The sequence below is a fragment of the Elgaria multicarinata genome, chromosome 8, assembly GCF_023053635.1.
Source record: "Elgaria multicarinata webbii isolate HBS135686 ecotype San Diego chromosome 8, rElgMul1.1.pri, whole genome shotgun sequence".
Taxonomy (NCBI): Eukaryota; Metazoa; Chordata; class Lepidosauria; order Squamata; family Anguidae; genus Elgaria; species Elgaria multicarinata.
In genome coordinates this window covers 52,435,966-52,452,437 of record NC_086178.1, presented here as the reverse complement: position 1 = coordinate 52,452,437, position 16,472 = coordinate 52,435,966, and the positions used below count along the sequence as shown (strand labels likewise).

The following is a 16,472-nucleotide window of genomic DNA, read 5'->3' as shown; positions in this document are numbered from 1 at the left end:
TTCATTCTTTCTCTCGATGCTGCTTTCTGAAATCACCACTCTGAAACTGCTAATAGTTTGGGAGTGTTTAAAAATATAAGAACGATCCAAGTAACCTGGGCCACACCCACACCAAGCAGGATATAACACCATGAAAGTTGTTGGAAAACGGTATATGGACTGTGTCTTGGGCCCCAACAGTTGTCAGTGCACTTCAATACCGTTAGAAAGCAGTGGTGTAGAACCTGCCCTGTATTTTTGCCATGGTGCAGTTAATAGCAGCTTCAAGGTGGGGCAACTCAGGGGCTGCCTTGATGGCACTATGTTGCCCCTGCTTTTTTTTTTTTAAAGCAACGTGCTTATTTTTTATTTAAAGTCTTTTTTTTATAGCGCCACCTCGCCATTTCTGGCATCAGGGCGCTTTACAATAACATGCAACAATTTTCATTAAAAACCCTTAACCCATATTCAAAATTAAACCACCCCTCCCCCAAACGCTTGTGAAAGTAAAAAATGCCTTACAGGGGCATTTTTAAAAATTGACAGTAGGAGCCTGTCTAATCTCCAGTGGCAAATTGTTCCACAACTGGGGACCAACCACTGAAAAAGCCCTGGTCCCCGCACGTTCCAAATTAAGAGTGAGTCTGCCAATGGTGGAGCCCAGGAGTGAGGCAAGCACTCAAGTAACCAGGGCCCAGGCAGTGCAGGGCTTTATACATAGTTAACAAAACCTCGTAGCGCATCCTAGCAGCCATCAGCAGCCAGTGAAAGCTCTTGAAGCACCGAAGTGATGGAAGACCACTTCGGAAGCCCCTTGGCCAACCTGGCTGCCGCATTTTGAACAGCCTGTAGGTGCTGGATTTGCTTCAAGGGAAGCCCTATATACAACAAGTTGCAATAGTCAATTCTGGAGATGACCAGGGCATGAACTGCAGTGGTAAGATCAGCCTCTGACAAAAAGGGGCGAACTTGGCGGAGCATATGCAATTGATAAAAGCAGCTCCAGAAAACAGCCCTCACCTGTGATGACATAGTTAGGGATTGGTCAAGAATGACACCCAGGTCTCGTGGCTCAGTCACAATCCTCGGACGGATTCCTGATAATGAAACATCTGTGAGCTCCTGCATCTAATCTGCCAGTTACTGACTGTGACTAACCACCATCAACTCAGTGTTCTCCAGATTAAATTTATAATCCTGATGCAGGAGGCAGTGCAGGCTTTCCAGCAGCCATTCAGCTTGCCTGGCCTGTACCCTCCCTCTCGCCTGGCTACTAGCGACCAATGGGAAGTCACCTTCCACCCAGGAATGCCCCCAGCATGGTGCCGGAATGAAGACAGATGGCGGAACAGCCATGCTGACCTCGCTCTGGCAGGAAAACTCGGGGTAAATTCCCGAGTTTTCTGCTGTGCATCTTCATCTCTTTGCCGCACAGTGGCAGCGAATCAGCAGCTGCATCATATAATCAATGCAGCACCAATTCACAGCCACTGTGGGTGCAAAGACGTTTACAGCCCTTCAGATTTGGAAAATGACATAGGTGGAGAGCATGGAAAGAAAGATTAAGCGCCCCCTCTCCGGTGCTGCTGCTTGAGCCCCCAGTAGCTGCTTAAAAAAGAAAACTAATCACATGTGGCTTGGTTTTAAGACTTTACAGAGGAATCTAGAAAGTTTCCATGATTTATTTTGTACTGGGTATGCCTTGGAAGATGGGAAGCAACTCAGGCAGTATCTGAGATATACTGTGTGCTTGGCCCTGCTGACCTCTAGTGCTGGCCATGAGGCTGGATCCAAATACACTTCCACTCTCAGAGAAGTATTCTTTGTGTTTGGCCTCTGCTAAATACAACCGAACTCTCGCTTTCTGCCTAAAGCTCATTCATTTTAGGAAATGAATGGAAAAGGAAGAAGCAGGTCAGGGAGCCAGGGCAGCCGGCCACGTCCGTCTCATACAGCCAAAAGTCCCAGCCTCCTTACGCTCTCCTGCTACCTGACGCCCAGCCTTCAAATATTAATGCAATGCTAATTGTGACTCCTTGACCTTCCCCCCTCTCTCCTGCTGGCATTTACCACACAATGCAGTCCCTGGCTGCCTCTAGGCAGAAGAAGTTCTCCCGTGTCTGTTCCTTTTGAGACTAGTTAGTCATATTCACTGGTTCATTCTGGAATTCTGATCTGCCAAAGGACTGGGTCTAATCTGAGTGGTCTATGTTCATCTGATTTCTTCTGTTCCAAATGGACTCCAACAGGGACCGAACGTTCATGACTGGTAGGTATCTCTCTGAGCATAATTTGTGCTGCCATTTCTGCCCAGTGGAGCCTATGAGGCCCCCTAGTGGAAGTGGTCAGGGTGAGCACTTTTTTTTGGAGTTAGATTTCTGCTAGTGGGATTGAAATTTCTAGTCCAGAGATGCCCTCCGGATGTTTTGTACCATGACTTCCAGAAACCCCAGCCACAGCCAGCATGGTCAATGGTCAGGGCTTATGGGAGCTGTAGTCCAAAACTTCGGAAGTCCAGGTTGACAATCCTTGCTCTAGCCTGCCAGTTCAAGAAATGCAGCGCACCCCCAAAATATCTAAATGTCTTGAACGTCGACTATGCTGAGTAATTTTGTTTTAGATTTCTTTTCTGAAATGCAGTCTCATTGATGGGATTTCCCAGTGTTGTGTATTTCCATAGGTTGCTCTTAAATACTGCAGGTTTTAATAGATTAACTGGTGGCGCTTAGAATTAAAGTCACACATGTTGATATTTTGGGTTTATTTTGATTCTAGTATTTTACAGTAGTAAGTGAAAAAGAAAATGTTAAAGGTGGTCCTTTTAACAATGAAAGATAGGTCTGAATCACTAAATTGTACATTATCTCACACTTCTTTCAATACATCACCTATATAGCGTAGGTTTTAGTAACACACATTTCCAATCTAAACTGGTCAATCAGTTCGTTATATGTTTGATCAACTAAATACTTACAAATTGTTTGACAAGTCCTAGTATTAACGAGGACTAATGTAATACCAAGTGTTATAGGGCAAACAGCACACAGACACAGCAACTGCAGACATTCCTCTAAAACAGACCCCCACAAATGCTCTCTCCGTGCCTGGTCATGGAGCAGATCTTACACACACCAGAGACCGGAGAACAAACAGACAGGTAGAGGGGCTGAGGCAAAGTATCAGGATTCCCGCTAGTTTGCACAGATAAAGTAGGAAGTGCACCTTATTTATTTTCTATCGACTATCATTAACTGTAAAGTTAAACAAGTTATTTAGTCCTCTACCCCTATATATTTGAAGTTTCTTCTTTGAGTGCTATTGCATTCTCAGTGATAAGCTACACATTCCACATTGGTTCCCCCCCCCCCCGTGTTTTTCATATTATCATGCGGAAGTATAAAGGAATACTACATGCTGAATTGCTCTGATATCTTCTCCATTCCTTGAAGCTTTGATCACTTAGGAGGAAAGAATTGTAATACAACATTTGTGTTTGAAACATCCAGAATGGCTTTAATTCTGGTGAATTCCTGCTGTTAATTCCTCTATATTGGCCTTCCCCTAACCTGGTGCCCTCCAGATGTTATGGACTTTTTACAGACCTGGTGTCTTCCAGATGTTATGGACTTTTTACCATCAAGCTCAGCCAGCATGGCCAATGGCCAGGAATTCTGGAAGTTGTAGTCCAAAACACCTGGAGGGCACCAGGTTAAGAAAAACTGCTTTATATCATCTATAGTCCACAATGATTAACCTCACTACACAGATGTGCATTTAAATGTAGGGTTCTGAATTAGGTCTTCACATAAACCTGCTCATTCATGGTATTCAGCATTTGAGGTCCTTCTCCAGGTTCCTCCACCTTTGGAGGTGCCCTTGGTGGGGACACAAGTGCAAGCTTCTTGGAAATGACAGTTGTAGAACTCCCTCCCAAAAGAGGTTTGGTTGGTCTCCACTCTCTTGAGGTTTAGAAGGATATTCAATTTTTTTAAAAAAATGGTGGTGCCTTTAAGAATTAAAATCTAGTTTAATGACTCCTATGGAAATGCATTTCTAAACTGATCCAGTGGTTTCATGCCTCTCTCCTGCTATATTAAAGCCTGAATTTATGTACTGTGTTTGTTTTTACTCCATCATTTTTAACAATGTATATTATGTTTTAAGTATTTTATCGTTTATTGTTGTTCCCCGCCTCGATCAAAATGGAGAGGCGGGTAAGAAATTATTATTATTATTGTTGTTGTTGTTGTTGTTGTTGTTGTTGTACTTTTTGTGTGGAGGCCAAAAGGCAGAGTAGGGATTTTCTTAATATGGCTGGGGAATGCTGGGAATTGTAGGACTTTTGATCTCTAAGCATGGATAGGATTGCAGCTTAACTAAATAAAATATACAGCTCCTTGGGTTTTCATGATTCAGGTGCCCTGGTTCCATCCACAACGTTTGCTCAGTTAGTCCTTCTGTTTGTTCCTGTGGGAATTTCATGAGAGACCATGGCTTCAACTCCCTTCCACAGTAAATCAAGTCACATTTTCCTGCACTCAACCTAAAAACTGAAAGTGAATTGTATTTTCATATATGTCTGTGTCCCAATAGGCTGCCCAGGAATGTGTTTCTAGCAGTCAGGAGGCTCAAATAGCCAAGACCAAAGCAAGAAGCCCAGATAGAACCAATAAGCATCACAAAGCAACAATCAGACAAGAGCCTCTGCAGATACTGAGCGATGACACCACAAGCATAGAAAATGGCCAGGTAACGGTTGTGCTTGTCTTTCTTTTTTAAATCTCATCAGCTTATAATGTGAAGCTCTCACACAATTCACCCTCACTACCGTATTACAGGTTTTTGGCTTCGATTTTGGCCTCATCCTTCTGTGCAGCAAGACAGTTTCACATTCATTTTAGAGATGAAAATGCACAAAGGTTTTCCATCATACAGAGTGGTCCATGGTACAGTGGGAAGTAAAGGCTTGCTTTCTTATATTTCAGACCAGCTTCTAACTCTGGGGTCTTCAACACCATGCCCAGAGGCACCAAAGTGACCATGGATGTCTCACTGCACGCCAGACTCCATGCCTCTTTTTATTTTCTTTCATTTCTAAAGATTAAAAACAAAAAAGGTGTTTGTTTGTTTTTACTGGAAGGCTGGCTTCCAGCATCTTCTATATTTGGGTTCAAAAGAATGCTTTTGTGTTTTGGAACTCATTTACCACCTCTGCCTTGTCCTTAGGTTTTAGGACAAGTTGGGCAAATTACTCTCACCAGTTTGATTTGTGGTAAATGAGTGTTTTATGACTGACAATGCCCACCATGGCAGCCATTTTGTGAGAGCACCCATGACAATGACTCAAAATCCAAATGTGCCCACTGATGCAAAACATTGGGGATCTCTGCTTTAGAAATGCCCCTGCTGCTCTTCAAACATGAGCACATGCCTCTGTGGTTTGGCATTTAATGGAAAAGACAAGAAAACCTTCAGCAGACCCAGGGCAAAAAGCTGTTTTAATTTTTCAATGGTGAGTCTTCTCAACTTCCTGTGTGTATTTTTAGACTCAGCAGCCAATGAGACCTCTTCAGTCCAAGATTAACCCTACATCAAGCATGCAGAAAGAAGTTAAGAGCAGTCTTCAGAAAACATCCAGTGAGTAAAGTCACCAGTTAGTTTTCCTACTAAACCAAAGTGTTGGATAAATACAAACAATGAACACCCCTGCAAAACAGTAGATCCTTTCAGATGTTCAGTGAATGTGTAGAAGGGGGGGTGAGAACTGGAATCACACTCAGGCTCCTTCTCTTGATCTCCAAGCATTCACTGAAATTTCTGAACAGGGCCTATATGATAAAGGACCGGGTCTTTTACAGAGTTCCCAAATGTGCAGAAAGAGCCGATTGGCATGCAGGGCTTACTTAGACTTTTGAATAATTAGTTGGTAGTTGGGAGTGGAGAGAGAGAGTACAAGAGCTTCTCTACACAAGTGATTTATTGCAGGCTCGTGATTGGCCACTCATGGAAGTTTATGGGTCCTTTACATGATGTCATCAATCTCCAGGGCATCTCCCACACTTTTCCCTGATAATCTTGCTTTAAAAAAATTGGAGATAATGCAGTATTTAAATTTTTTGTGGGATGGCACCAGTATGTAAAGCTGGTATAGTGTTAAAATTCCACCGGTAGATGGTGCTGTTTCATTGAACATAATAGCATTGGCAAGAGGGGAAGTTCTCCATTCAAAACCACATGGTTGCTGTCTAAAGGAACCAGTCATAAATGTGGAAATATTCCAGAAGAAGAAACCCTGGTAAGGGTGCGGTTTCCCCCCCCCCCCCTTAATGTAGAGATACCCAAATCCTGATTCTCTCCCTCCCCACATGTTCACTGAACATAGACTCTCTAAAAGGCTAATATGGAGAGAATGTTGTGAGGAGGTAGTACATAGGGTGACCATATTTTGGAAACCAAAAAGGAGGACAACATGGCCGCCCCATGGGAGGGTGCCCACCAGCATATCCAGCCATCAAGGGGGCTTGCCCACCAACATGTCCAGCCCCCAAGGGGGCGTGCTCACCAACATGTCCAGCCCCCAAAGGGGTGTGCCCACCCAAACATGGCCTTGGTCACAGGTCTGATTTCACAGCACACAATTAAGACAAACCTGTTCTACATAACATCTTAATGTTAAAATCACTGGAATAAAGTATAAGTGAGACATTCAATGTATCTGAAATTAACTTCACTCATTACTACTTCTGTAGCTTTTGCTGTACTTGAAGCTTTTGCTATACTGTGTGCTCAGCTACACCAAGCAGGGTATTCCACTATGAAAGCGGTATATAAAAGGCAGGAGCCACACTATTACTTTATAAAGGTATTGAACTGCATTGCAGGAGCTACACTACTGCTTTATAGTGGTACTGAAGTGCACTGACAACTGTTGGGGCCCATGACACATCTACACCAAGCAGGATATAACACTATGAAAGTGGTATATGGTATGTGTCATGGGCCCCAACAGTTGTCAGTACACTTCAATACTGCTATAAAGCAGTAGTGTGGCTCCTGGCTTTTCAATACCGCTTTCAAAGTGGAATATCCTGCTTGGTGTAGATGAGCCCTGTGTGTGATACAGTCTTCCCTTCCCTCAAATATCTTTTCTGACTGCAAATCCTTCACTGGATGACCATAGTCTAACCTTTCCTAACATTTAACACTGTTTCCCCATCACCTTACTGCATACTGCTCAGAAAGAGTATAAGCTACTATTAGACTGCAAACGTTAGCCATGGAACAAAATGGACTAAAGGCTACCACCTCTTAGCTTGTTTCAACTTCAACCAGACATAACAGTCAAAAACAACCGGGAAAAACACACCTACATTGAAATTGCAATACCTAATGACAAAAATGTTGCAGAAAAGGAAGCGGAAAAGAAAGAAAAATATACACCACTGGCTTTGGAAGTTAAAGAACTATGGCAACAGGAAAAACTTACAATTATTTGTTAGTCACATCAGTCACCAGCATGACATCGTTGTTGTTTTTACAGAAAACCTTCAAAAATTAGGCCTACCAAAATACGTGCACGCCAACATCCAGAAAGCAGTCATACTTAAAACATGTTCAATAGTCAGGACATTTCTGAATCAGTAAAAGACAGCATGACTTGGCAAAGCCCATCATGTTCATCTAGAAAAACCACCACAAGCAAGAAAAGAGAGATAGATGATGATGATGATGATGATGATGATGATGATGATGATGATAGCAACCCTGTTAATTTTTTAAAAGTTTCTTTAAGAAGAATGAACAATTGTCAGCCACTGTTACAAAATATACATCATGCCAATTATAGCAAACAAATTGGAAAGGAAGGTCTATGGGTCTAAAATGCATTATTTAATAGGAACATCACCTCCAAATCATCCCCCCAACTCACAGAAAACTACAGCCACCCCCACTACAAACATGCACATGCATTCATTCAGTCAAACAACCAGGCATCCCATTCAGACATTAATACACTCACACTGCCAAAACACGTGTGCATGCGCACACACACACACACTCAGCATCACTCACTCCAAAAACACGCATGCACACATGCATGCACACGTGCATTCACTCAAAGACCCCATGCACCCCATTCACCCATACATTCTCTCTCTCTCTCTCTCTCTCTCTCTCTCTCTCTCTCTCTCTCTCTCTCTCTCACACACACACACACACACACACACACACACACCTCAGTCTTACCTCCTACTCGCTTCTTCTCTTTCTTCTTCTCCTCCTCCTGCTGCTTGCTTCTTTTTGCTTCTTGCTGCTTCTTCTTGCTGCTGCTGCCTCCTCCACCTCCTCCTCCTCCTTCTTCTTCTTCTTCAGCGCTGGGGGGGTGGGGTGCTGGAGGCTGCATTGCTGGAAGTTCCTGCACGCAGCCCCCAACCACTCACCTCGCTCTCGCCGCCCACCCCTCATGGCGGCCATCTTGAATCTCGGCCGAACTCACACGAGATCTTGGTTGTTGGCTGGGTCTCGCAAGAGTTCCCAGCCAGCTGCCGAGATCTCACGTGAGTTCGGGTGAGATTCAAGATGGCCGCCGCCACTCGCAGGGGAAACCTAGGCCCGGTAACCACAACCCCGGTATTTTGGGCCCTAACTCCAGTTCCTCCAGACCCCCAGATCTCCCCGGAGGTTTCCAGAATTTTACGGAGGGTCTGGGCAGCCTAGTAGTACAACTGAGAGATTGTGGGATCAGCCCATTTTCAGCCTGTGCCAGTTTAATATGTGTTCAATCATAAGTTTATTCCATCCTGTTTTCTGTAAAAAAAAAAAACTGTATGAAAATTCACATTTTAATTGTATGCCTTTCCCCCTAAAATACACATTTTTGTTCATGGTATACCCTAAAACATTTTTATATGCTCCCCCCCAATGTGTGTTTGTAGTACATATTTGAAGCAAGAACTGCTTTGCAAAATTTGGAGAGATATACAGTAGAAGGGGAAACTGCATTCCAATCTATGCATTAGTCTAGGAAGTGTAAGTTAGATCAATTTGCTTGAAAATACTGATTGAACAAAGTTTTCCAGCATCCTTAGTACAGCTGGATATTTATAGCAGAGGGCAGGCTCTTTTCCTGATCATCAGGATGATACCTGCATATCATGTGGGAGAAGAAAGGAGAAGCAGGAAACCACCAATTCGGGAAAAGGAAGAGAGCAAACTTCTAGGTCTGTGTAAGTGCTCTCTTTACATTACAACAGAATCACTAAAGACTAAAGTTGGTTCTTCTTGAAAATTCCCCTGAAAAATACCTTAGTTTGAAATACATTGGACCTAATGAACAAGGCTTCCCAACACATGTTCTAGACTACAGCTTCCAGGATTTCTGACCATTGGCCATGCTTCCCGGGGCTGATGGGAATTGACGTTGAAAACATATGGAGAACACCATGCTGGGGAAGGGGAAGTATTCTTCTGTGCACCAAGATAAATTCTCTTCTCCTCATTCTGCTTATCATGTGGGCCAGACCTGATGTCAACTCATATATGACCATATGATGTGGAGAAACACTATCAGTTCCCACTTGCTGTATCTTTTGCTCAATCAATCTGTTTGTGTTGTATGGTACCTGTGTGTTTTACTCCATTGAGCAAAGAGCAGATTTTGGTGGGAGCAGGGATGTCTATCTCTGGGAAATCCAGTTGTTTCTTGGTTTGATGGAGTACCACGGCCCTGGTTAGGCCTCATCTAGAGTATTGTGTCCAGTTCTGGGTTCCACACTTCAAGAAGGACGCAGACAAGCTAGAGTGTGTTCAGAGGAGGGCAACCAGGATGATCAGGAGTCTGGAAACAAAGCCCTATGAAGAGAGACTGAAAGAACTGGGCATGTTTAGCCTGGAAAAGAGAAGATTGTGGGGAGGCATGATAGCACTCTTCAAATACTTAAAAGGTTGTCACACAGAGGAGGGCCAGGATCTCTTCTTGATCCTCCCAGAGTGCAGGACACGGAATAACGGGCTCAAGTTAAAGGAAGCCAGATTCCAGCTGGACATCAGGAAAAACTTCCTGACTGTTAGAGCAATATGACAATGGAACCAGTTGCCTGGTGAGGTTGTGGGCTCTCCCACACTAGAGGCCTTCAAGAGGCAGCTGGACAACCATCTGTCAGGTATGCTTTAGGGTGGATTCCTGCATTGAGCAGGGGGTTGGACTCGATGGCCTTGTAGGCCCCTTCCAACTCTGCTATTCTATGATTCTATGACTCTATGATTTGCTTTTCATCTGCAAACTGAGCTGCAGGATGTTCCCCAAACTCCAGGAACATTTTTGTGTGTGTTTTTAAGGTTCAGTAATTTGCACAAATTTCTGAGCAATTTGCACAAATTACGGCTGAATTTGCACAAATTACGGCTGAACTTGCTCAAATTAAGCAAATTCGGCTGCATTTTGTGCAAGCTATTCAGAAATTTGTATAAAACCTAGAGCCTCCTCCGTCCTCCACAAAATGCACAAATTTCCTGGAAAATCAGTGGTCAGACTTGCTGCAGATTAAATTGGGAACTGAAACGAAGTCGGGGGAGCTACCCTAGCAAAACCCTACCCTCAAATGGATTTCTCTGACATCCCTAGGTGGCAGGCCATATCAACTGAGAAAATGCCATAAAAGGGAAGTATTATTCCACCCCAGCAACTGCTTTCCTCTTTAAAAAGTGACTGCATAGGAGATCTTATTAACAAATCTCCCACACCATGTCTACTTGGGTTCATATTGACCCTCTTCAGGTTACAGGCTAAGCCGCGATAGTAAATCACTTATGGCTTAGCATGTTGTGTGAACCATTCCTAACCATGGTGGCTATAGAACCACGATTTACACATGCTCACTAACAATTTACTGCAAAAGGGTTAGTGGCCATGCATAAGCATGTTGTCTGAATAGTCCCACTGTGTTTTTTCAGTTTTTCATGTACTTATGTGTACAATGTTCTTTTGTTAGCATGACAAATAGCGTGGATGTTTTCATTATTTATCATTAAGGAAAAATTAACCTGTACTCAACTATGTAGAACAGAAATGCTTAGGATGATCAATGGACAACTGCATCTTCTAGCTCTCAGCATAAATTTTTGGGGCAGCACTGTAGGATAGCACTGTATTTCTCTTTCTTCCAGCTTCAAAGACCTTCAACATGGTGAAACCCACGGAGTCCAACAAATCGTTGATAGCTGAGCTGAAGATCAATAAATCTCTGCAGAAGGCGAAGATGACTGCATTGTTTTCAAACTCTGTATGTTGTATGATGATCTCCATTGTGTCATCTAATCTCTTTTCTATTCCTCTGCCATTCCTATGATCTCTCCTGGGGTTCTTTTCCACCCAAGTCTTTTTCTGTGTTGTGTTTTGCTTATGACAGGCCCAGACAGCTACCCGACCTGCCTCCAATCACCTCTCCTCCCTTCTCAAAAGGGATCAATCTAACCCACACAAGGGGACTTCACTGCTTTCTACTTGAGATAGTCCCTCTGAAGACATATAGCATAATGGTTTGAAGATCCGTTGTGGCATGTTCTTTAAATTGTTGGAAAAGTCATTTACAGACACAGCTGTCCTCTATTCAGGGTGAGAAAACTACGCAATCAAGTGCCACAGTACCAAGCAACCTCCTCTCAATGCTGGATGAGCTGGGAACATCAGACATTGATGCCCTGGTGCCTACCCATGATGAACGAGGTCATTCTATCCCAGAGTGGAAGCGTCAGGTGATGGTGAGGAAACTGCAGGCCCAACTTGCGTCTGAAGATGGGATGGGCAGAAAGGTACTGTATAGAGCGAAGGGAAGGGAAGGTGTCACGGACTGCCTTCCCAAGTTCACATGCTGACTTCCTTTAACAGATCCAATACTTTCACTCTGAGGGCTTCGTTCTGTGCTCCTGTGTCAGGAGTGGATGACTTGCGGCCCTTTAGATGTTTTGGCTTACAACTCCCATGATGCCTCTCCATTGGCTATGCCACAAAGGGCTGATGGAAGTTGTAGGCCAAAACATCTAGAAGACCACATACTACCGTGTGGAATGGAAATGCCTTTGATTTTGATACAATGTCATCCCCACCTCATTGCCATAAGAAGAACAGTTTGATAAATCATGTCTACAGTGGCTATGTTTGGTAAATGTGTTCTGCAGGGTAACAGTCCTAGGAAATGAGTTGCTCAGTGTAATTAGAAGCCCTTGCTTTTGTCTTTATATCACTTATTTGAGTTACTACCCTTTGTCATACATAAATGAATAACTCTTGACAAATATTAACCTTTCCCATATCTCTGTCTTCCCCAACCTGGTGCCCTCCAGTTGTGTTGGACTACAGATCCCATTACCCCCAGCCAAACATGGCCATTCTTAGCTGGGGTGATGGGAGTTGTAGTTCAACACATCTGGAGGTCACCAGGTTGGGGAAGGCTGCCTTATCTTAATGGGCCATCCTTCTAGCTATATTTTTAAATCTTATAAGGGACCTTTATGCCCACCCTTAATATATTGTGAATTCTAGCTTCAAAGGAAGTACAGTTACTGCCCACCTGTTCACAGAAGTCTTGTGAGCCTTGGCTGGTCCTAAATTAGCTTCTTAAATTACTTCAGCACTCTTCAACCCAGAACCTAAATTTATACATTCATTTAAAATTTATTTCTACTCTGCCTTTTTATTAATGGACTGTAGGATATTTATATATACAATTTAAATAATGCAAGAATAAAATACTTAGAAAAAGTCTAAAATTGGTTATAACAGGTAAAAAACATGGAAAAAATATTTATTTCTGTTTATATTTATATTATGCTTTTTCTCCAAGATGCTCAATGCAGCATACACAATCTTCCCTTTCTCTAGGTTATCCTCACAACAACCCTGTGAGGTAGGTTAGACTGAGAGTTAGTGATTGGCCCAAAGATACCCAATGTGCTTGTTGACAGAGTGGGGGCTAAAACCTGGGGCTTCTTGGTCTTATCCCAGCACTCTAACCACTACACCACACTGGTTCTCTGATGAATCAGTTCCATGAATATATCCTACCAGAACAGGGCTGGGGCACGGCTTTCAGCCCAAGGGCAGAATTCAATTTCAAAGAAGCTCCAGTGGTAGACAGGGCCAAAGGCAAAGGGAGTGGGCCCAAAAATACAAAAAATACCAGTGTATTGTAGCTTAAAGCTCTAATTGCCAGTAACTAAGCCTTAGGAGAGGCGTTTCAACCTTTTACAATGGTGGGGGGAGGGGGACACCAAGAAACCCAAACAATCAGTGGTTGGGGGGGGAAGGCATGGCTATCTGGGCTACCCCAGATGAGCTAGCTTGGGATATCAGAATGACCATATTTGGCCCCAGGGCATGAGGTTCCAACCCTGCACTAGAAGCTGGTGAAGGTCTTTCAACACCTCTCAGTTATGAGGCCAGTTTATCCATGTAATTAGTGAAATAGTTCGGGCACCTATTTGAGCACAACTCCATGTGGTAAGCTGCTTACGTAAAGCACTTTCTCACTTGGTTGGGGTAATTTCAACCATATTTGTTGCAACCTCTTCCAACGTCTGGCTCATTAGTTTGGTATGGCTGCAACAGTGTTGGGAACCACTGGACATAATGCCCAGTCATGTGGAGGTGGAGGTGTGTCGATGTGGTTATTTTTCAAGTGGAAACCATGCCACTGACTGCATGTATGAACTGGTTTTAGTATAGATTAGACAAACATTTGGTTGGTCTAGTTTAGATAGATTCAGCCCTAGTTCAGATAAATCCATTGTGCATCTCTTGTCTTTTTGTTCTTAATTAATTTTCTGCAGTAAGAAAGAAGTATAGAAGAAGTAGTGGGAAAATATGTGAGGGCTATAAGTGGAACACACAACATCATCTGGATCCCCTGAAAAATTCTGTGAATGAGTCAGGGCCATGGTGTGATAAAACACTCATCTGGAAGCACCCTGTAGATTCTAGGTGAACAATAGGTTTAGAGGTTATAGTCCTATGATGAAGACAATAATATCTCTTCCACTTCTATGTTTCTGTGATTCCCTGACTGCATTGACTTCTAATTTATGGCAGGCTGAGGAGAGGGTGCTGAAGTGCTGTCTTCAAATTTAGCTGATGACTTCATTCGGTGCGGCTTCTCACTTTTTATTTCTCCTCCAATCTAGGACGAGGGAAGCTGCCCACTGGAGGTGGACAACTGGCAGTACTCCCAGGCTCACAATGCCATCTTGGGCCCCTATGGGGAGCTACTCACCGAGGATGACCTGCTGTACTTAGAGAAGCAGATTGAGAAGCTGCAGGTGAGGAAGAAATGCCAGGAGTATGAGAATGAGTTAGGACGCCTGACCGAGGAGCTGCAGACGGTGCTTCCTGCTCCCATCGTCAATATCACAGTCAACCATCAGTTTTTACAGCAGGACTCTGAGGATGATGGCCAGGAGCTCCCTGCCTGGTGTAGCCATGTGTCTGGAGTGGTGAAAAGCATGTCCTTGTTGCTGACCAACATCAATGGCATGAAGAAGGAGGAGGAGAATGAGAAGGCGCTCCCTAAGCCGAGCAAAGCCAGAGGTTTTTCTGGAGGCACTGCCAAGAGGGAGATCCTGGAGTGTGGTGTCTCTGTAAGGAATCTGAGGGGCAATTTTGAAAAACAAGATCTTTTGGGACAATGCAAACCTTTTGAGCTCCAAGTGCTGAAGCCCATGACCTTGGAACAGAGGACAGGGGAGGAGTCAACTCCTCCAATGTTATCAAGTATTTTTAAGGGCAAGAGGCCATGGGTCTGTGAGGAACGTGAGTTTGGAGACCTGGAGAGCGCCAGTGACTCTGGCATCAGCTGTGGGGAAGCCTCCTCTGAAATGGGTGGGCTTCATGTCTCAAGAGCAGAATCTAGCAACCTCCGAAAAGAACGCATTGTGTTGCTTTTTCTGAGTCACTGGAAGAAATCTGCCTATACACCTTCCTTGAAACTTGTGGCCAGGAAGACACTAGACACCCAAGAGCCTGGAAAAGTGGGGCTAGTTGAGATCATGGCCAAAGTCAAGAAGCAGCAGGCTCCTCTGGAGAAGCCTTTGGCGGAAATGAGCAGGCTGGGCCATTTTGTTCAGCAGAGATACACCATCAAGAATCTGATCATTCACTGGAAAGACATCATCTCTCTTGTGCCGTCTCGGCAGATCAGGCGTCTCAATCACCAGCACACCATCTATTCTCCAGAACAGTTCCTGCCCTATGTCAATGGTGAGCCTGCTGATTACAATAGCTTAACTCTTGACCTGTTTATGCTTGGCTATTTCCACATCCTGGATCTGGACCTCTCCCCAGAAGAACGCAAGGCCAGGCATCTCCTTTGCTTTGAAGTTTTTGACCACTTGGGGCGGCATCAGTGGGAAACCGTACGCGCCTTTCATAAAGCCGTGATTGATGAGATTGCTGCAGGCAAAAGAAGCTGGAAAGATAGTTTGGATGATATGAAGACACAATTTTTTGGTAACGACAAGGACTCCGCTAAGAGCACAGAACTAAAGAGATCACCTGTGGAAACAAACCTGAAACCAATATCCAAAACAAAGGCTCCAAATATGGCTCTTGAGCGGGAAGGCCACGTCTCAGGAAAATACTTTGAACTAGGCAGCTTTACCAATGACGATATATGCAAGTACATTGACAGGAGTTTTGCTTTCTGGAAAGAAAAAGAAGCTGAGATCTTTCATTTTGAGGGGTCAGGACCTATACATTAGCTGTCTTGATTTGAGAATAAGAGCAAGATCCAAAGTGCACAGAGAGGTACATTGCTGGCCTAGTGATGTATTATTTCAATAGGCAGACATAAGCTGTTCTTTTCGAGAATTGCTAGAAATGCTGGCAAGATTCATGAGCTAAGGGGCAAACTACAAAGTGACACTGCAGCTCTGTGTGACCAAAGCGCAGTAGCTACTTCTCTGTTGCCCTCAGGAGCAGAGGCAGGAGGGAAGGAGTGCTTAACTCCTTCTGTGCCAGTTCTTCCTTCACCCAGATGCTTTTACCCTCACTAGCGTTCTGATCCTGTGTTTACTTTGCAAACTGTTCCCAGACATTTGACAATATACGTTGGGCTTCTTAATGCACCAGTTGAATTGTTTATGGTTGGCATTGGACCTGTTCAGATAGCACTCTAATGAGCATGTTTAAGCTGTGGTTATGTAGCCAGCATGGTTAGGAATGGTTCACATGACACTCTAAGCCATAATGTTCAGCTCAAAATTCTTAACCATCGTGGCTTAGCATGTCATCCGAACAGGATCATTGAGGGTTTTGTTGTTTTATGGTAGGGTGCAGGAGCTCAGACCTGGTGGCCAAATTTGGCCCAACCAGGCACCAAATCCAGCCCTCCAGGGTTCCTCAAATGGCTTCTTGGCTTTTGTGATCCCCCCCCCCTGCATTCTAAAAGTTAGAAATGCCTCTGCTAAGGCTTAGTTACTGACAGGAAGAGCTTTAAGCTAAA

At 43.9% G+C, this 16,472-nt stretch overlaps 1 protein-coding gene across 1 annotated transcript in view; it reads left to right on the top strand.

Annotated features, from left to right (window-relative positions):
• The window catches only part of ESPNL (espin like), a 43,001-nt gene extending 26,529 nt beyond the window's left edge, over positions 1 to 16,472 (top strand). Inside the window, exons 6-10 of the mRNA XM_063132377.1 lie at positions 4,573 to 4,728; positions 5,526 to 5,616; positions 11,146 to 11,261; positions 11,593 to 11,790; positions 14,158 to 16,472. Coding sequence (XP_062988447.1) covers positions 4,573 to 4,728; positions 5,526 to 5,616; positions 11,146 to 11,261; positions 11,593 to 11,790; positions 14,158 to 15,729 — 2,133 coding nt within the window. The 3' untranslated portion in view covers positions 15,730 to 16,472. The remainder of the gene's footprint in view (positions 1 to 4,572; positions 4,729 to 5,525; positions 5,617 to 11,145; positions 11,262 to 11,592; positions 11,791 to 14,157) is intronic.